Below are 21,881 nucleotides of genomic sequence, written 5' to 3'. Positions count from 1 at the left end.
TCGTGTTCTGACCACTGTGTTAGGAGTGTCTATAGAATTTGTTTTGAAGCGTTCAAAACCCGAAAATCAACTGTCAAGTTGCTCAAACAGGAGCGGACAGGTTCGAACGCAATCTATTCCAGAGACAGTCTCTTCATGGTTCCACACCAAAGAACGAAGTTAACCTCAACTGAAAGGTACCAGAGTAGTTCGGAGAATAAAAAAATCTACCAATGAAAAGCTTTTGTTAGTCTACTTGAAGGGAATTGTCCATGGAAATGCTCGGTTTGAAGAGATTCGTTGTAGGACAAGTCATTTTGATGAGGGCATTATCTGCAATGAGGATGTTCTTAGATGAAAATTTTTTTTGAGCGATTTCCGTCAAGACCATCAGAAAGCTCAGGTTTTTTTACGAAAGGGTAAACGTTTGCATCATCAACATCGTTTTTAAGAGGTTTGCATGGGCATAAATGTCGGGTTTATTGGAAACGAAACTAAGGATTATTTGCTGAGTTAACCAGGCGGTTCAAACTGAGTCGTTTGTGAAACAGGTTCCCAAGAAATGACAGAAATAAGACTGCGTTCGCAGCAGTTAGGAACAAGAACTATTGATGTCTTCGCCTTCTCATAAATTCGCAGCTAAGGGCACAAATATCTTAAGTGTTTTCATGCTGGACCAGAATTTGATCGCTTACCAAGTTTATGAGCCCATTAGTCACCATGGTATTCAGTGTAGTCCTACAATGTTCAAGAAATCGTACTACCATGTTATGAAATGAAACTGAACCGACTGCTTTGTTTGTTCCCAAATAACAATTCTCCGAAAAATGAATTTCCTGGTAAGAAAGAACAAATATTGTGTCTAACGCCAAGAGAACGCATTCTATTCGTTTCAATTCTTTCTGGATGCCGTGCGCTTCTAGGCTTTGGGCGCCATCATAGACTGGCTGACGAACAATTGCCTTGATTTTATGCGAGAGCCTTGAATCCCGTTGGCTAAATGAGGTCCCGTGAGTTGGAACCGAATGAACTACAGTGACATACAAGGGAGAACAATGTAACTGTTCAATTTTGTTCTGCTCTTCAAAATTGACCATTGTCTTTGTATCAAGTCCTTTACCAACTCGTTGAGCTGTTAGACCCTATTGAAGTGTTCAATTTTACCACTGGTTTGTGATACTTCCTGAGAGCACCCCACAAGGTGTTAATACAGAACGAACACACTTTACCAATCAATGATTACATAATTATGCGTTATTGACCGAGCGTGAGGTCAAGATTGCTAGGTATTATGAGTTTTTTTTTGCGCTTTTTATGCGCATTTCCGGTGATGCACCATAGATGTCAGAGTGAAAAGGGGTTGCCAAAAACCCATCTCAAAGTGAAGTACGGAAATGCATTATACAAGTTTTTGGCACTCATTTGGAAGTGTTTTCGTTCAGCAAAGTTAGATCAATATGCGAAAACCTAGGCTCTAGTGGATTGGCTATAGAGCAAGCGTAACTGCAACACTATCTAGTAACTGAAAAACCTTCGAGTTACACTCGGCAAGTTTTCATTGCGGTACAAAAATTTGTTCTGAGGCATTTATCCCTTTTTTAGCGCGCCTTTGAAACAAAATATTTTAATCCAACCTGGCTGAGTGTCATTGAACCTCAAGAAGTTCAACCAAATTTTAATTACATATGGCTCATCAAAACCTTGACATTTGGATGACCTGAAAGGGAGGGATAAAAATTCCGTTTTCACGAGTCAACAAATGCTTTTTTAATTTTGAACTCATCAAAACCCTGCATAATGTTCACAATTCCACATCTTTCTTCACTTGCGTGGTTTTCATAGGTTTCTAAATTTGATTCATTTTCATCTATTTTTTTTAATGTGACTAGGGCCTCGTCGTGGTATACTCGAAACATTTGCAAATCATTATGCAGGTATGTCAAATCACGTGTGTAAATAACTTTATTATGGAAATCCAAATTAGTAGCAAGTAGAGAGACCAGAATTGCTGTAAACAAATGCCATGTGACGTCACTTGTTCATTGATATTGTGTTTGTTACGTTACCCCACATGTCAGTGATGTGAACTTTGCACGCATTATTCCGCGCTGTATGCAAATCCGGCTCCTTAAGACCGTTTGTTTGCTTTCGCTGTCATTTTGCCTCGATTCTTTGTTAGTTTGTTTTCCTCGTCGTAGCAGTTATGAGCTTCGTTTCTCGCGTCATTTTGCATTGGTAAGTTTTGTTTCCCGTCTTTGCCTTCTTATCGTTCAGTATTTTCGCTTTTCCTTTGAGTGCTTGTGTTTCTTAGTGGATCGAGGACAATGCTTTGAAATGTAAAAAAGATATTTTCGTGCTTCGTATCTCGACGAAACATGCTAACACAACCAATTATTGATGATTTTAGATATATGAAATTCATATATTTGCACTGCGGTGAAGAGATGAAATTAAAAGATCCTCGGAGCTAAGAACACTACTGAAACGAGTAGTTGAAAATAGGACCTGAAAAAAATTCAGGCCCGTAAGGGATTTGAACCCACGACCTTTGCGATACCGGTGCAGCACTCTACCAACTGGGCTAACAAGCCAACTGGGAGCTCGTCAATATGTTGGGTCCAAATAAACCATCCAAGTCAGAAATGTTACTCAAGATTTTTTTTCTTATTAGGGCGACATTGCAAAAGGTAGCATAGTCAATGAGGCAGAAAAGAACACCATAGCTTTCATTTTTTATGTATTCTTATTAGTAAACTGTGAAATATATTTTTTGTGGGACTTCATCTTCGCGAGTGGTTAAGTGTATAGACCATAAAAATGATGTAACTTGTAACGAAAATAAGGCCACTTTCGGAAAATATATCAACTGGAATATTTGGCCTTCAACCGTAAAATCTGCGACCCTATTAGCTGTCATACATGTGCGTGATTTAACTCTCATTGCAGTTTTGTGCGCGCGCACATCGCAAACGTCCTTCCTGGAGTATTCTCAGGAATTTGATTTGATAGACCATATTCGTATTCTCGGTATTGGACTGGAACTAGCTTGAGATGAAGGCTCGTACGGGAGAGTATCATTGAAAAAAAGATAAAAGTATTAGAATTTGGGCGAAACTTTCCTCTTCTGAAAATGAGCTGGGATTCCGATACCCTTCAGTACCCCCTATTCGATTTTCGCGATTTAAGTTCCCGCTCAAACAACATACAATCATAACGTTAACCTTTGCTTTGTGATTAAATTTACTTTCATCACATTTCACCACAGCACCCGGGCCACCAAATGGTATTACTGGACGCGTCTGCAAGTCCAGAAAGCACACATCTTGTAGGCGTCTGCATATTTGTGACACCAAACTTGCATTCAAATTCAGGGTTCGCAAAATTCTTCGCTGCGAGTCATCCTGAACGAAGTAGTAGATGATCTTAAGTAGCGTAAGAAGAGGCACCTTTGGAAATTCGGCGAAGAAACTGTTTGATCGTAAACTCCGCCTTTTTCTGCAACCACTGCATTGCCTGTAGAAAATAGATGTTAAGTGTTATCAAGGAAGATGTTTTACGCTTACAAATCAAACGACAGAATCAGCAGAATTTTCAATTTGGTATTAGTTTGGGAAGAACCGATCAGACCTTAACATCTTTTCTGTGAGCAGGTTTTCGAAATGAAATTTTTTTCAAGTTCTGTTTTTTACGAAATTTGATTTCAACAGTCACGCATTCGGGCTGTGCGTAATTTTTTTTCGAGCAAGAGGGTCACCATTACATCAACTAATAATTAGACTCGACTCATTCTTGCGTTGAAATAAGCAAACGACAACGCTTAACTTACCATAGAAATCCATCTACATGGTTACCAGTCCTCTCTGTCGATTCCATTTCGCAATTGCACTGTGCACATCGTAGAGGATCGGGTAGTAAATAGCATCTTTGAAGCCATTGTATCACATTTAATGGAGGTCCCGTTCGAAGTCGTTCAGTTCGCTTAAGTTCATGTTGTTGCGCTATCTAGCTCAATGCGATCTGGCTCCACTATTTGTGTTTCAGTTTTTATCCACGCTAACACACGTCCACCTATAACACTTATAACCCTTATAGAGACCGAAGTAATGGTTCCGAGGGACCAATCTCTTTAAACCGAACTCCACATAGAACCTACACCACAGTCTATTAATTCGGTGATTTACCTTTTTAACTGATAACGAAAAGGGCTTCTGTTTTGCTCTTTTCACTTTTACCTTTGCTGGCTTCACCTTTTGAACCCTGTTGTGAAATAAAAAACTCATCGGCAACAACGTAAGATGGTCGCGTTCGTAAACAAAAAAGACTACTGGTTAAGAATATATGAAAGTCATATATTTGAACTGCGGATAAAGACGTGAATGAAAGTGATCCTCGCAGTAATGTGCACTACTTGGGCAGTAGTGAAAATAAGGCCTGAAAAAAATTCAGGCCTGTACAGGATTTGAACCCATGACCTCTGCGATACCGGTGCAGCGCTCTATCAACTGAACTAACAAGCCAACTGGGAGCTAGTTGAAAAAGACTGGCTGAAAAAGACTACTGACAGTTAAAACTAAAACAAAAGAATGCGATCGAAGCAAAAAGTCTCACCCCTTTGTTTCCCTTGCCTTTAGCGACGTGTACCCAAATAGTTTACATGATAGATAACCAGCTGAATAAGTTCTCCTCCCTTGCTATTCAGAGCTTGATTAAGTGGCGAACTTCAGGCCTTTTAGGAGCGCCTAGACTTCAGCTCGGCCTCCGTAATAAATCTTCTAAAAATGGGCGTTTGTGCTTACATGATCAGAGTAGTATTTATTACTGCGAAAATCTCTTTTATATATTCATTTATCATAATCGATCTTGTTGCCGAGCTCACGGCTCTTCCATGTTAAACGAGCGACTTTTTCATTCCTTTTTGGCTTTGTGGTTTGGATTGGAGGGTTCTGGGTTCAGAATGGAAACTTTGTATCTTTTAATTCTTCTTCCGAGTAAATAGCTAAATAAACTCACAAAAGAAACAGTTCAGAAAACAGATAACCTAGAAGTACGTAAATTCAAGTTTCATTGGTGTTTCTAAGAAAAAGAAAGAAACTCGTTTAACTGATTTAATAAGGACACTAAACTTCTGATGGAATATGTCTTATACTGACAGTTAAAGTTCTAATTTTCTTCCTAAAAGTCGCAGTGATTTAGCTATGGTAAAGCTGTAAATTTAAAAAAAACAAGTAACACCGAAAAATATTTTAGTGGCAACGTTGCTTGTATTTCATGTTACATGCGTATTCTTTGTTGTATGTGTCTTTCGGTCTTTCTTGGAATAACTAAGACGCCGGCCATTACAGGATTATTCTTTTTCTTCGACGCTGTAATTTGAAATTAAATCTCCAACCTGTATTAATAACCTTGAGAGAAATCGACGAAAATAGTCGATGGGAAAGAATTGGATTTTTCCAAACACAGAGTTATTGAGCCAAAGCGTTGTTTCTGTGCATTTTAGGAATGTTCCGGTTGACACGAATTATTGTCACGAATTTGATTGTGCCTTCTGACCATGACCTGAACCGAAGGGATGGTTTAGCACTTTTTAAGTAAACTCTTTACCTCATTGTTTTGATTTGAAGTTTTTGTACGATTATAAATTCTATCAAAGCCAAAAGACAACTGGATGATATCGCATGTAATAAAACAAAAATTCAAAATGTACGATTCGTATCTCCTAAAAAATGTTTTGCAATTCTTGGAATCTTAGAAGCTGGACATTTTCCAAGAAAATCGTGTTTACTGTAAACTCGTAATTCTTTTCACCGTTATTTTTTTTGTCTATTTTTCTCGCTGTGGTCAGCTTTGCGTCAGAAGCTTCCAAAGTTTGATTTGGTGTTAGCATGTACTAGAGATGACATTCTTGGTTGATTTTCGATTACCTGACCTTCTTTGAACGAGCTTATGTTCAATCATGGCAGTTAAGCATTTTTATTAGACAGTCAACGCACTATCTCTTTTCTGATTACCGAAAGCGCAAAGTGAATTTTCGAAATCAGCGCTTGCGACATCATCTAGCTGCAGGTTATACAACAATCATGTCGAGATCACTCAAGGAAACGGGTAATCGTGTCATGTGTGACCGCGGAACATGATTTTTAAGGATAATCATGTTAAGTTCGCGCGCTTTGTGTTGCTTGCCGTCAGTAAGGAAGCAAAAACATGACATCCAGGTTTGCTTCGATATTTTCTTCAGTTTAACTTATTTATTGCTATTTATTTTCTCAACTATTTTTTACTCAATTTTTCACATATTGTCTAATGCTTAGACTTTTTGTCAATCGAATTATGTGCCGCTGATTTGTATAGAAATTAATTATCAGTTCCACTTACTGTCGTGATAATTATTTTTTCGTTCAATGTATAATGACAGAAAAATTACTAGATTCAGTTTTTGTGTATCCTCTACCTCGACCTTGATTATTATGGATATCACAAAAACCGAATCTAATGATTTTTATGTCATTTTGAACGAAAAAATAATTATCACGACAGTAAGTGGAACTGATAATTTATTTCTAAATGTGTAAAATTATACAGATAAGTGGCACATAATCCGAAAGGACTTGTCCGCGGAGACATACGGTTTGAATAAGTCAGTCATAGGACGAGACATGCAAGGCGAATAAGGAGTTTATAATGGGAACCAAAGCTAACTGGTAAATGTAAAATGGCTTAGAATGAAAATAATCGTGCAATTTCCGTAATTGCCAACGCAAGTTAAACGCTAAAATTTCATTTCTAAGAAAAGTACGAGTTGGCGCTCAAGAAAATCCATCAACTAAGCGTGAAAATTGATAACAAAAACCAAAGACATTTGAAATGTTTTACTTCAGATAAACATAGTGATTACATAGCTTCTTTAGTTGGATATAAAAATCAATCTTCGTTGAAATCATTATAACAAAGTAAAAATTTATCAACGTTCTATACGTCAGTCTTTGATCGATTTAGAAGGTAAATTATTTTCTTACCAGCGTCAAAAGGTGCTCTTAAAATTATCATCGACTTCAGCAAAGTTACAATAAATCGTCCAAAAAGAAAATTGAAGTAATTTCTTAAGTCCTGTTTTTGTGAAATCTAGTCACACTGAACAATGTTACTGTTACTAATATATATGGCATAACTAGTGAAACTTCTTGTATTGAAAAATTTTAATCGCCTCTCAAACCAGTTCCAAGAGAGAAACATCAATTCTCCGTTTTTAATACATTAAAGCAAAAGTCAAATCTTAGGAGTGATTTCCTCCCCCTCCCCCTCCCCCTCCCCCTCCCCCTCCCTCCCTCTTTCTCAGTTTTTGTTGTTGCGTTTTTATGTGTTTACTTTGTCTTTGCTTTGTTTTGCATTTGATTTCCGCTTCATTTGTCTTTTTTTGCAAATATTATATCGGGGCCGAGAAAAAATGTTGATCCATCTGGGAACTGAGAGTTCGAGAAGTAAAATTTGCATGATCAAATCAAGCTTCTAAGTGATCCTAGAAATTGAATACGAACATAAAAACTAACAAAAAAGTGCCAACTCTATAAGATGTGAGTTTACATGAATATCAAAAAAAACCTGCAAAAGTGTCCATCCTCTAAAATGTGAGCTTTTATTATGTTAATGTAATGATAAACGTGATATACGCCATACTTTCATCTTAGTAACTTGAATATATATACGTTATATTTACAGTACTGAGATAAACCCTGATCCCTTCGCTGGAAGACCTGAACTCATTCTAATTAAACTTCTCTTGTAGACTAATGATTACGATATTGGTAATAAGTACACTATGCCCTTTAAGGTAGATGAGGAAAAGTTAGTCTCATTTTGTGTTACCCCTATGTACGTGTACACCAAGACGAACATTCTTGATCCAAATCTAGGTTTTCGTTTTCCTAAACTCAAGACAGATAACGGGACGCGATCTATTCAGCGAATGACTTCACCTGTCATTCCATTATTTGCAACAGTTGGGAAAGGGAAACTGTCCTACTAGAACCTACCTAATTCTTCCGCCAGTAATTCTGGAATCTTTGACCAAATGTGGAGTCATTATGTGGAGCTTCCGAAAACATTCGATAAAATCCTCGATTTTCAACATTTCTTTTTCTACCATATTCCCCATTCTGACATCATGATAAGCTGGTTCATTGACATTTGTATCATTTTTCGTTTTATTCCAATGTAATTTCCTCGTTATATTTCACTGACATTTTTGTATTTGGAGGTCCTTCAGTCGGCTGATCTTCGTAAAATATAAGTTCTCGTTCAATTCATTACTATTATTGTTCACTCACTTTCATGAATCTTTAATCCTTATTTATCGAGGCAGCTTTTACAAAGGGACAACAAAGGAAGATTTTTGAAAATCAATTGTCTTCATTTAGAAAACGAGGGAACGGTAAAGATTCAGCTAGTTTTAGAAACTTATTTACTAAGTAGCCATAGAAAGTGACAAAAAAAATTCAATTTTATTTTTTGACTTGGTTTTGAGAGGTTTTGCATCAATTCAGCCTAAATTCCTTTTCTTCTCATTTCTTAGCTATGGATTATGATTTAAAGCAAAAAAAAAACAATCAATCGATCTTCTCCATTCTGTAACTACAGGAAATTTGCCGACTTTCCTGAGTAAAACATGCGTAATTGCGATGAATCGATAATAATTTGTCGCAAAGGTTCGTCTTGGTTAACCATCTTTTCAACACCAAGCAAACGCCGGCAACAGAGATTGCACCTCCACAGAGGAGGACTTTATAAGCGCCCTGGGTGATGAAAGGTAAGAGAGTATAAATCAGATTGGCTAAGGCAACACTGATAGCAATAGTGCTTGATTAGTTGTCCTAGTACTCTATATAAGTACTCAATACGCTGATTAGCAAAGATCACTTGAATGGGTTAAAATATATAGCATTCAACAATAAAGTTGGGCGCAAGAAAGTTGAACAGGAAGTTGAAATTAAACGTTGTAAGCTTACGAGAGGCTCTAAAGTCTCCAGCCACAATGATAAGTTTCAAGAGAAATCTAGAATTGAAGGCAGATTACATCGCATTATAAAACTTCCATGAAGGAAATACTGTCGAGAATCTTTATACAAAGTTCTCTTGCTGCCACTTTGTAATGTTTCAAAATGGTTCACCAGCCTATACCTGGTAGACAGATTTTCAACAAAGAGAAAAAATATGCAGTATAAACAATTGAAAGCTGGGCCACTGAGCAAATCACGAAAAGACCGAATGCTGCGAAACAGGAAAGCCGTGCGAGCGTTCAACTGAGTAATCGTTACTTTTGCAAAAACTGCTAACATAGAATTCCTGAATATATCTGATATCTAATAAGGAGTACTCAATTACAAGTCAAACAACCGAAGCCATGGGCTCCAGTTTTTAACTTAACTTTATAGCCGGGCTGAAACATTATTAAAACCCCTTGTAATATGGCTGAAAAGTTAGTTTTCATCGCTTTGAGCTAAGGGATTAGATTTTTGCTGATATTTGAGTAACCTCGGGGAACAATTGCCTTAATGCTCAAACAAAAGTCTTTTTGGATTTAGATTTACATTTGGGTGCTACACCATAGATGTCAATGTATACTATACTAAAATGTAAATACTAAAAGATACTAAAATGTAAATTGTGCAGTTATTTTCCTGAGTCTTAAAGTTTTTATTACTTCTTTTGCTGATTTCCGAATGTCGAAATTGGCCTGGCTATTAAGGACTCATATCACTAAGCTTGACTAATAATTTAATCTTGCAGTATCTTAATTTTTTCCGAATACGTTTTACTCTTAATTGACATCTCTTCGAAATCGTACTTGATTTCTTCAAGGTCGGTTTTGAATTTTTGAAAAATTTCGTGAAGCTTTTTCTCCTCTTTCCCATAGCGGAATGTGTTTTTCACTTTATTGCCAAGAAAAGAGGCAGATAACCCACTTACAGTAACACCACCACTAACTGTAGCCCCAGCAGCACTTGCTTTCAGTCCAATTCCCACTCCAAGTATTCCACCAAGACCATAACCGATTGCTGCAGCTCCACCAGTGAGACCTATGCAGACAGCAATGAAACAAAAAAGTTCAAATTCCAATTAGAATTTCAATTTAGAGCGGTTTTCATTTGCGGCGCTTTTGACGGTGAGTCTGGGCGGGAGTTGAGAGCCTAGCTAAAGCAAACTTGAGCAAGTCTAGACGCCTTTAAAGCGCCCAAGATAACATATGTGATAATAAACCGTGAAAACTGCTACACTATTTGAACTGGTTCTGAACTCTCTAACGAATAATCTACGAATACGTCTTGGACCTCACATGGATATGCCTTGTTCTGTTTAATAAAATATTCGGTTCCATCACCTAAGAGGTAAGCTTCATACAAGCGCGTTTTGTCGAAAAGGTGAGAAGGTGAAGTTAAGTCGAGCCAAAGTTTGGAAATTATGGTGCGCTTGATGAATTAATTTGCCATGTAATCAATTATAGAGGTATTGTCCTATCCAGTATCTCAACGCAATATGCAAAACAGCGCTGTAAAGAAAAGCGAAACTACGAGTAAAGCTTGAATCCGTGTAAATGACCCAAAAGTAATTCTTCTCCAGGATTTTTGACTTCCATAACAAAAATTGACCGTTTCACTAACAAACTGAGAAAAATATGGAAGAATGTTTTCCGCTTACCTATGAGGGCGCAAGCACAAGTTAATGTGAATCCAATTCTTTTGCTTTCCCGTGCCTTGAAAGCTCCGATGTCTTTGTCAAAGTCACAAAGGACGTTTTCTGCCTGGTTTATGAGATTTTCCCATGTCTTCAGGGCTGCATCCAATTCAAGCTTTTTCATTTTGATTGGTTTAAGATCTCTCTCCGAACAAGATGCAAGTGATCCCATGCTTTCATTGATCTATAAGTGGAAAATAAAAAGTGGAAAGCTTAGTTGTTAATGGTTAGTTGTTAATGTATGTATGTATCATATATTATATAAAAACTACTTTCCTTCAAACTGGAATGTATCATGCGCATGACTGAAATCTGAAAGCTTACCATTTTATCTATGGCCTCCATCATCATGTGTACCTCTTGCTTCGCAAGACAGGTTCGATTGATGAAAAACTTTAATCGCTGGATTACTGGTTGTATTTCTCCTGGCAACCCTTTTGACAACTGATCAATTTCCAGATTGTCAGTCTGGCTCTTTAAGTATGTCGTCTCCACCAAGTTAGTAACATAACCATTTACAATCGCAGACAGTATGTCACTGATCATTTCTACGACTCGACCTGTTCCATTTCCTTCTTTAACCAATTTTCTTAGATCATTTAATGTTTCATCTAGTTTGAAAACAGATTGTAGCTCCACGCTTATATCTGTGCCAGTTTTTAAGAACACGAGGTCCTGCACGGCCCTTACACACGTTTGAAATGTAGTTTCATCAAACATTGTGTGGATATCCTGCAATATAATAAAAAAAAACTCTTAAATATCGACAAGTATTCGCTGTAGGAAGCGGTTAAGATTCAGTTAATTACAGAATTTCCTGTCATCAAACTTACCCTATACGGGGTAGGAGCGCGGGCTTATTTCCAGAATTACCCAACAAATGTGAAAAATTAACCTTTATTTTCAATCATTAACTAAGATTTATCGACTGCCGACCAAAATCGAAGATTTTTGCTGACTACCGACAAAGTAATGAAATTCCAATGAGGATCCTCCTCCCACCATTCATACCCCTTGGAAAAGCTATTGGTGATGGATCATGTGATTCGTCAGCAGAGAATCTGATGACCTCATCATGACGGATCAATTCTCACGAATTCCTTGCTCATAAATAATAAAACGGAAAAGTCGGTTTCTGCACACTGGATCTCGTCTCGTTCGTTTAATCATTTCATGAATGAAGGATCTTTAGAACGACTGCCGAAGCGCTGCGCGGTAAACCGGACATATAGTAAGCCGCTATTAAAAAAAGAGAAAGATCTTACGCTGCTGAATTGCATCCCATTGAGGATTTGCTTACCTTTTCCTAACTTGCATTTGATAACTTTGCAAGTAGAGAGCTACGAAAACGAAGTCACAGTTTGATAATACATGATTGTGTTATGCAAGGAATGCATCTTGTTGCGCATTGCGTCCATTTGGATTAAACTGATCACTTTTTTTAAACTGATACACGGATGTTTAGTCTATGATTAAATAACAGCCGGTAAATTAGATAATTTATCATACGATCGAACACACGGAATTCAAATTCGGCGGAGAAATATCTTTAAAATTGCTATCACGACATTCCTTTCATACCGGCACTGGCCCACGGGCGCTGTCGGAAACCTGAATTACGTTCCGAACTATTCGATCAAATTGTATACGTGAACTCACCTTAACGCCAATCAGAGTTACTTCAAATGAATATGAATCTCTCAGCAATTTGTTGTTCTTCACTGCGATGAAGGCAAAACGATTCCTCGACTCTAGATTCGCGAGTGCGCCCCAACTTCGTTAGCCAACAAATGCGCTATGGACTCTGGAACTGCACCTTAATTATGGATAAACAACCAACCCTTTAGCCAATCAAAACAGAATGATCGGAACCTGTAAGACCGGTTTTTGGGCTATAAATATTTTTATGAAACAAGTGGCTTGGGCATGAAATATTACCTCTATTATGGTATGCAAACAGTCCCCTCTAATTGATTGAGGCCATGACAACTTCAAAGTGTTCAAAATTGCATTAATAAGTCCCAGGAATTAAAATTAATTTGCGAAACATTGGCTTGTTTAGCTGCATTCCAATCGATGGCATTGTCTCATCCAGAAGATGCGTTTTTAGTTGTTATTAGGGACCTCAAGCGGTCTCGACGCTTAAATGTTTTGGAAAAGGCCCGTTATAAGATGAACTTCAGTATTTTTATGAAATTACGCAAAGAGCTCGAAGTTTTCAACGTCTCGAGTTTTACCAAACCCTTTTTTTATTGTAAAATATTTTTTAATATCAAGATGACAGACAAGACAGATACCAGAAGCTGTTTATGTCTTTCTATAAGACACCAAATGACTTCATTAATAAATCATCTCCTATATTTTTCCAGCTTGTCTAATTCTTCGGCGCAAGTTGCTCGAATTTTGAATTCAAGTTACACTTGAAATTGTTTAAGTTCTCATTAGGTGTGATATGCCACTGAAAAACAGCTTAGTAAAACGTCGGAAAAATTGTGTGATTCACATTTCTAGTCATTAAGTCTCTATTGCTTACGTATGCAATTGTATTAGTCTTAATGCACGGATGGTTTAATTTGAAAACTGTCAAACAATCTTTAGAACTTATGCATGGACGAACTTTTTTCAACAGTCGTTACCTATTTGTTTTGTATCTGAGGCGAAGAACTGAACATAAATTCAAGAAAAAGTTCCAGTAAAGAAGAGTGAAATTGTTTCAAAAAAAGCTTCAAGAATATCAAGATGATAGACAAGACAGATACCAGAAGCTGTTTATGTCTTTCTATAAGACACCAAATGACTTCATTAATAAATCATCTCCTATATTTTTCCAGCTTGTCTAATTCTTCGGCGCAAGTTGCTCGAATTTTGAATTCAAGTTACACTTGAAATTGTTTAAGTTCTCATTAGGTGTGATATGCCACTGAAAAACAGCTTAGTAAAACGTCGGAAAAATTGTGTGATTCACATTTCTAGTCATTAAGTCTCTATTGCTTACGTATGCAATTGTATTAGTCTTAATGCACGGATGGTTTAATTTGAAAACTGTCAAACAATCTTTAGAACTTATGCATGGACGAACTTTTTTTAACAGTCGTTACCTATTTGTTTTGTATCTGAGGCGAAGAACTGAACATAAATTCAAGAAAAAGTTCCAGTAAAGAAGAGTGAAATTGTTTCAAAAAAAGCTTCAAGAGATGGGGTTTTGCCTAAGTTAAAGAGGCTTGCTTTTTTCAGGGAACTTATTCAGCGTCGCTCTTAAGGCCCTGTTTACCATTCGAGTTGTTATCAGATAGTTGTCTTTTAACTGTCGACTGGTCTCATTCGCGTTTTCAACGACGTAGAGAGTACTTTATTTAGGCAGGCGATAAATTAAATCGTGCTATTTTTTGCAATTACGTAGAGACCAAACTGTTCGAGTAAAGCTCCTGTGGACTTATTTTCTATCGATTACGACTCATCTTTCGTTAAATGTGTTTTATTGGCGCCTTGAAACGAAGTAAGTACGTGCATATGTATAATATGGAATTAACAATCAAGGAAATACAAGACTAGAAATACAGAATATTGTGGTGAAACTTGTCTTCATCCTGAACTTTTCATCTTACACTTAACGAAGGGTAAATTAGGATTTGCATGGTTTTTACTGAAGCATTCGTGAAATAATCAGTTCGGGAAGTTAAACGCTGACAACCATAGCAATACTGCTTCCGATGATGGAAAACAACTCAAGGCCTCTCAGAAAGTGGCATTACATCGTCGTTTTATAATTGATAACAGAATCCTTGGAATTTTTTAGCCATCACGGAAACATTACAGCATTTAGGTTTTTAAAATCATGTAGGAACATTAAGCAGCAGGCTCGTAGTACATCAAGGTGGTAAGACATCCAATAAATTTTATTCGTGCCTTGAATTATGCATTGCCTCTATTTCATTTTTTACGGTCTTTTTAAGGACAGGAGTCTATGAGGAAACGGTTGCTAGATCCTTTTTTCCTTATAATCTATACTTTTGGTGTGCTGTCTTGTAAAAAAAAAAAAAAAAAAAGAAAAAAGAAAATTATAATTTCCGCGTAACTTAACCAGCCCAGGGAAAATGGAGGAAAATTAATACTGCCTTCATTTGCGGATTTTTGCCTATCTGATAACAGGAATTTAGGATAATTTTATGTCTCAATTCCGCGCTCAGATATTTCCTCATGATTTCAGCTGAGATAAAGGAGGTTAACACATAAAATGCTTGGGACAAGACAAATTTGAGTAAAGTTTTTAATTGTTTTTGTTGATGTCGCTGTTACCGCTGTTATATTTTAAATTCCTAACTTTTTGTATAAAAAGGCCCTAGATAAATAGCTCCAGCCCTCTCCCTCCCAAAAACGGTAAAAAAAAAAAAAAAAAGTTGAAACAAGAACAAAAATTGGTAGCATTGAGCATCACTTGTCTTTTGTAGAGAGCATTTTCGATATTATTTTGGGGAAGAGAACAAAAGCCATTAATAAAAGCTATACGCAAATTTTTCTCAAGTTCCTTTTCTATTTCATGATCGATAAGTCATAAAAAAAACTTCATTCTTCTTTATAAACCTTTTTCTCTTCCTTCATTATACAGGTCCTTGAAAATTCAGATTTTTTCTACTTGAGTTTACACGATCGCCTTTGGTTATTTAGACCGATTATCATAGAAAGAGGAAATTTATGCTAATTTCAATTGAGACAAGCCATCTTTTTTCTGGCATCACGCAACAGATTCATACATGGGGTGATGTATGAATAAATTCAGTATACATTGGACAATTCGACTTTTTCCCGGAAATAGTAAACTTAGATTAAAAAATGTCAAACTCTATATTTCCCAAACCAGAAATATCGAAATAATCGGCAATTTAACGGTCGACAGATGCCAGCTGCTATTGAGGTGAGTACCTTTAAACTAATCATTGAACATGTTTGTGCTAATAACTTTCTCTTAGACTTGCACAATACGCGATTTTAACTTTTGATAGATAAGCTATGTTTATGGACGAATATACAACAAAAAATTGCAACTATTCTTTGCCATATGTCAGTACTGTTCTCTTGTAAAAATAATTTTTCAGATATGATTGAGAGCGGTTAAAATGTGCTTCCGTACGATGCAGAAAGATCAAATTTCCGCCTAGTAAAACGCGGGAATATTGAACATAACATAGTGTCATGCTTAAATGTTATTGAGAGAGGAGAGATGGGAATGTAACTATTTTAAATGAAGTAATTCGTATTTGCCGAAGTTTTTAGTCATTTTGCATCTAAAATCCAATTTTCTGAATAAGAAACGCTAAAAAAAACTTTCGTTAAATACCCTTTAATTTTTCAAAAATGAGTTCCAATCATGGGTAGATGTTGAATGTCGGATTTTGACTTAGTCGTTGCTAGTTGTTGTAACTTTAATTCTTTTTGTATCAGTAAAATAGAATAGGAGAGATATATAAATGAAGTTGTACTTATAAGTGAATCGAAGGATAAAAAAATGATTCGCCGTCTGCGACTCACCTTTTCCAAAAGTGAAGTTAGTCAACAATGCAGTCCAGGTTTTCTGTTTATACCACGCGCGTATGACACAAGTTTTAAGTTGATCGCTAGCTCCAAGCAATGGATTAAGCTTCCCAAATCGACCTGTCGTTATGAACAAAACCTTTTTATGAAAATAAATTTTAAAAAAATGCTTGCAGCTGTCAGTTCCATGCGGAAATTGATGCAAATGGCGCAAATGGATGTTATCCGCTTCGCTCGATGGAGAGATGTGGGTCTCTTAGGAATATCTTCACAAGTTAACATACGTATTAGACACCGAAATTAGTCCTTTGACCAACATTGTAAAAATTTCGATTAATTCTTTTAGGTCCAACTGACGGCGAAAAACGCTAGGAAAAGCAGATACTTAGACGTTAAGTTGTACGTTTTTAAACCACAACCTTTTTGGATTGAAAACTCCCTATTATTTAACATAGTAAATGTTTTGTTCACGAAAATAAAATTTAAGGATAATGATCTTGTTTCTTTCAAGCAGCTGGAGATATTTTCTCGCCAAGTGTTTGTGATACCCACATTTGGAAACTCGGTAAATTTCATTTTCGTTTTATTTCAACTACACAGAAATAGGAGTTAAGGCTGAATATCAAATCTTATCATGGGGTGAAAGTCAAACTCAAGTTTATCATGCATTAAGTACAGTCATCTCCTACCTTTCAAGATCCAACGTTCTTTGGTGCCCAACACTAGACTTATTTAGCCAAACGCGTTTTCTTTTATTAGTCTGGTAGCTATGGTTACGATAGAAACTGTTGGTTTCAAGCCAAGATGAAAATTAATATTAGAAATGAACTTCCCTCTTCCTGTTTGGGCTCTTTGCACAAAAAGCTAAATTGGTAGAATAATACGCGGTGAAGAATTTAAATTAGTACGGATTGACTGGAGTAATGTGTCTTGGACAACAAAATGTCATTATTAATTCCTTGAAAGTGTCGCACGTCACGTTAGGTGCAAAGGCATTATAATAATAGATCGTCTTTGGTAATTCATGTCAAACAAACGCAATGCAGGTGAATTTGAGAGAAGAAACGAGAGACTTTAATAAGAATTAAAGGCAAGTCCAGCGAAAATGGTTTTGAGACTCACACAAACATAGATAAAGAGGAAAATTTTGCACTTCGTACTCCTTAGCTCGATGAATTTTACTAAATTGATTACAGTGTGTATATAGTTAATCTATGTTAATAAGACTGGAAAGAAATATGTTTTCTTTCTGTCATCCATAATTTTCTGAAACGTGTTGATTTTCCTTGTATGATTCTTTATCTTATTTTCTACAATCAGTTTATAAAATAATATAAAGATAAAATAATAAAGATTTGAACGGCTGCCCATGCACTAGAAGTGATTATCAACATTGTCTGTGTGCGTACAGCGTTTAAAGTCTGGTTAAACAGGTGTTCTTAGACAATATTGCCTGATGCGTTATAGTTAAACAAACCCCTTAGAGACTGGGGCTCCACGCTGTGGGAGACCAAGCACACACCAGGGCAGGTGAGATCCAGATATAGAAACTTCTTTCCTTAGTGTAGAGGCAGTAAAATCATTGCGTTTTCGCTAAAAAATTGGGCTGAAATGGCCGTGACCATAAGCTGCACTTGCTAGGCTTGAAATTTTGAGGACTATGTCACTCCAACCAATCTATTAATAAAGTTTTCATTGAGAGACATACGTTCTAGGGTTGTTTAGTGCGATTGTAAAGGGACTGTTTGCGTCCGTCTGCGATGACGGACGTTGGGTTATTTTTCCTTTCATCAAAATGCTCCATTCAAATCTCCTTTCTTCTTTTCTTCAAAAAACTTTTTCTTCATTAAAAACCTTGTTTCTGGCGCACAGCTGTTTTCAAACGAGGCGCTCATCGTTTTTAGAACCAGCATGTTTACCTGACACGAGGATCCTTCTTTGCAAAGGCGCCGAATTCATGTAAGTATGTTGATGATACAAGATATACTGATCAAAGCAATGATTTCTAGTTTTTGCGAGAGCATGTATTTGAGTTATTTTCGTTTTCAATCAAACGCGTGGCAAGATGAGGGTGTGATATTTTTTCTCTCACAAGTCTCACAATGAAGAAGGTGCGAGTTTTTTATTTATCTTTTGCAAAAAAAGCAGGTCCTGTTTAAAAGTAAGTCTCTCTCATTAAAAACTATCAGATTTTTACAGCGGATTTTAACAATCTTTGTTAAAAGTAAGGAGCTGTCAACAGCTTCTCCAAATTTTCGTAGAGTGCAGGCGCTGACGCACAGCTGTTTTCTAGCGAAGCAATTATTTTCTGGAACCAACAAGTCGACCTAAGAAGAGGATTCCTGTTTTACAAAAGCACAGAATTCTTGCAACGATGTTGATGACACAAGATGTACTGATCGAGGAAATTATCTCTAGTTTTTGAGAGGACATCTATTTTGAGTTATTCTCGTTTTCAGTCAAACGCGCGGCAAGACGAGAGTGTGATATTTTACTCACAAGTCTCACAATGGAGAAGTTACGAATTTTTTGTTTTTCGTTTGTTCTATATTCTCTTTCGGAGAAAAAAAAAGCAGGTCTTGCTTGAGCTTACATAGTTTTACGACGGATTCAAACAGTCGTTATGAAAATTATAAAGCTATCAACAGTTTCCCCAAATATTCCTTTTGTAGAAAGCGGACCTTAGGACTTTATGTTTGTTCTCAATCAACCGAGGCGGCATTTAACGAATCAAGGGGTGTGATTTTTTTCGCGTGTGAAGTTTTTGCTGGGCTTATGCATTTACGCTACGGTAAGCAAATTATGGGAGGCGATTGCGCAGCGCTTTATGCAAACTAAGAAAATAGGATAACTTTCGTAGCGCGAAATTGGATTGCCCTAAAATTTGGTAGATTAATCTGACAGCATCAGTGATGTGATTGAATAGACGTAACCTGTTGAGCAAAAAAAAAAAAAGGAAGAAACTAGCACAACATGACTATGCGAAAAAAATCTCACCTCCTGCTATCACACAAAAGGATGAATAGGTATCAATTTGATGTCGGTTTGTGTAAACACAAATTGTGGAAGGAGATTATTCAGTTTTTCTAGCTTACGAAGCGCGAAATTTAAATATACTCGGATCGAACAGTCGAGTCGAATGGAAGAAATTAACGAGCGTGTGCGACTATTTCCACTCGCCATTGTTTTTTTAAACTCCTTTCGTTGAATTGAAATACGGAAAGAGAAAGATACCCGTAAAACTACATGAATTAACGACGCGCGAGGCTTCGGACGTTATTACCAGGTTTTAAATCACACGCTAGAGGAAGGAGCATATGAACCTTTTTGTGCACACATCAGGAACAAAATCTCATTCACGCAGCGCGAAATTTAAATACCCGCACATTAAACAATCGAGCAAATGACGAAAGTCTTCTACATAATTCAACGGCGTGGTAGGCTTCGGACGTTAATACCGGTTACACATGCTCTCAGCACTTTTGTATCGCACAGTGAGCCTCTAATTGAATATATCTTTCGCCAGTTTTAAGCAATGTAAAGGAAAAAACGGTGACATTTCTTTACTTCAGATACGAAAGCTACAGTCGCCCCACCATCCACCCCACCGTGACTATTTACATCCTAAAAAATCTACCATAATCACCCCCACGGGGAGGATTTGTCGTATCATCAGTTTTGCCGATGGTTTAAATCTGCCGCTCGTATGATAATCGGACATTTGAAAAATCCCGCGTGTATTTTAAAGCTGTTTCCGCCATTATTCCAAAGTAGCCATATACGGTCATTGTTAATCGTTAAACAAAGCCTGCTCAACTTTCAGCTGATCCGCTTTTCTTGATACGTTCCTCTGACGGCTCAAGCCAGTTAATACGCATGGTACGCTCAAGGATGCCACCATTACTGCAATGAAGGTCCTCCTGAAGAATAGCAAGGGAAAAGGGCTCCAAATAACGTTTCCAGTTGTGTTTTAGGGCGACTACATCTCCCTTTGAAAAACGAACTGGACGAGTTTCAATCTGTGCTGTTTCAGGTTGTCCTGCGTCTAAGGCTTGAAGCTCTTCAAGCATGTCAACAACATTTTGAGTTTGGTTTGTTTGAACTCTTCGGATCATGCTTAGAGATAGAGGGAGAGTTCCAGCCTTTTCTTTCGTTTTGTCTCTTACTCTTTGCTGCCGTACGCCTTGCCCAAATTCTTTAGCAAACAGCCTAAGTTCCCTTGATTCTTCACGCAAAACATCCTTCTCCTTAACACTATCTTCTTGCCTAAAATGTTCTTCGCTAAGCTTTGCACGATCATAAAGCCACTCAGGCTCCCTCTTGTTTATTGTTCGTTCGGTGTAGTGGCTCTGGGGTCCCGTATACACTGAAAAGGAAGAGTGATACACCTTCTGTACGGATTCAACAATACAGCTTGGTCTGCGGCTGCCGTAATCATGCATGTCTGGCGTTGGACGACTTGGGGTTCTCATTCCCGCAAAGAAATGTTCCACATGTAGTGTCGTGAAACTTGGAAAGCATATATCCTTTGCAATATGCTGCAAATCGTTTTCAGAGAAGAACGAATTCGTTTTCTCAAATGACGAATGAAGCATTTTAAAAGCGTCCCTCTTAGGTTTTGATAATGCTAGATCAGGACCCTGGGGACATCTCCGACCTGTTCGAAAATACGCCTGCCTCTCTACGTCTTTCATGAAATCCGCCGCTTCTTTGAGAATAATCAACCCGTCTTCCAAACTTGGTTGGAAACTTGGCTTCCTTGATAGTTCTTCTTCAAGTTGGGAGAGTTCAATAAATAGCCCCAATTTCTCTCCGAGATGTTTATAGCTTTTTAAGCTTGAAATTAGTCTGACAGCTTGATTGCTGGTGTCACAGACAAACATAGATTCTCCATATGACACAAGCGCTGATGGCGAGTGAAACCTAACTGTAAAGCCGTCTTGCATCCCCGGCTGGCTTCCTCCCAGTGAGTGAATTACCTTGCCATCAATACAAAAGTTAACTGAATGGTCATGAGAATCAGAGAAGACGAGCTTTTGTGCTGTTTTAGTAATGCCAAGGATAACTGAAGGGTCCTTTTTAACAACACTGGTTAGTTCGACAGAGGCCTCTTCACGAGAAAGACATTCAATTCCTTGGTTGTGCATCGAGATCAGGAGCCCTTCCGGAGCGTCATAAATGCAAAGCGGTTGACCCTGGTTTACCACAAAATAAATCTCCAGTTGGGCTTTGTAACGCTTCTGCTGAATGTCAAAGTCAAACTGCGATCTTTTGAAAATGGTCTTCTTGTCAAAAGTGTGGTGTTGCTGATTGTTTATATCGGGAGAAAACGTGACTAACTTTTAAAATCTCTATTGTTTTACAAACCCGGCGCACGTTTTTAGAGGGATGTCGGCCCGCAAATTGACTTGCAGATAAAGACCAGAAATTTATAGATCTTTTTATAAATTTCTCATCCTCAATCCCGTTTCCCGCCGGAAATAATAAAAAATTCCCGCGTCCCGCCAGAAAAATAAGCAACTTCCCGCTTCCACGCTATCCCGCATCCCGCCTTAAAATTTCCTTTCATCCCGCATCCCGGCAGCTAAAAACGCCTCATCCCGTATCCCGCCAAACCTATGTTAGACCCTCTAGATGGGGATCTGAAT

At 37.5% G+C, this 21,881-nt stretch overlaps 1 protein-coding gene across 3 annotated transcripts; it reads right to left on the bottom strand.

Moving 5' to 3' along the window:
- Positions 1-7,313: 7,313 nt before the first annotated feature.
- Positions 7,314-17,065, bottom strand: LOC136279815 (uncharacterized). 3 transcript variants are annotated; one of them, XM_066164102.1, is made up of 7 exons: positions 16,923-17,065; positions 16,231-16,353; positions 12,364-12,520; positions 11,029-11,436; positions 10,669-10,888; positions 9,940-10,049; positions 7,314-8,765 (listed from the first exon to the last, which is right to left on the bottom strand). In XM_066164102.1, exons 4-7 carry the CDS (start codon positions 11,422-11,424, stop codon positions 8,580-8,582), a joined length of 912 nt encoding a protein of 303 aa, XP_066020199.1. In that variant the 5' UTR covers positions 11,425-11,436; positions 12,364-12,520; positions 16,231-16,353; positions 16,923-17,065; the 3' UTR covers positions 7,314-8,579. The 3 variants fall into 3 exon arrangements, with proteins under 3 accessions (XP_066020199.1, XP_066020197.1, XP_066020198.1); XM_066164100.1 differs by having other exon boundaries at positions 8,629-10,049; XM_066164101.1 differs by lacking the exon at positions 12,364-12,520 and having other exon boundaries at positions 8,629-10,049.
- Between the last annotated feature and the right edge of the window lie 4,816 nt (positions 17,066-21,881).

The sequence above is a fragment of the Pocillopora verrucosa genome, chromosome 3 (genome assembly GCF_036669915.1).
Source record: "Pocillopora verrucosa isolate sample1 chromosome 3, ASM3666991v2, whole genome shotgun sequence".
NCBI classification, from domain to species: Eukaryota; Metazoa; Cnidaria; class Anthozoa; order Scleractinia; family Pocilloporidae; genus Pocillopora; species Pocillopora verrucosa.
This window is presented reverse-complemented; position numbering and strand designations above follow the sequence as displayed.

Bases quoted from the DNA above. Each gene is read 5' to 3' on its own strand.
- LOC136279815 (XM_066164100.1), bottom strand. From the start codon at position 11,424: ATGTTTGATGAAACTACATTTCAAACGTGTGTAAGGGCCGTGCAGGAC. The intron at 10,889-11,028 runs GTAAGCTTTCAG...TTCCACTTATAG, and splicing joins TGGAGGCCATAGATAAAATG to ATCAATGAAAGCATGGGATC. The intron at 10,050-10,668 runs GTAAGCGGAAAA...CTGTCTGCATAG, and splicing joins TTGTGCTTGCGCCCTCATAG to GTCTCACTGGTGGAGCTGCA.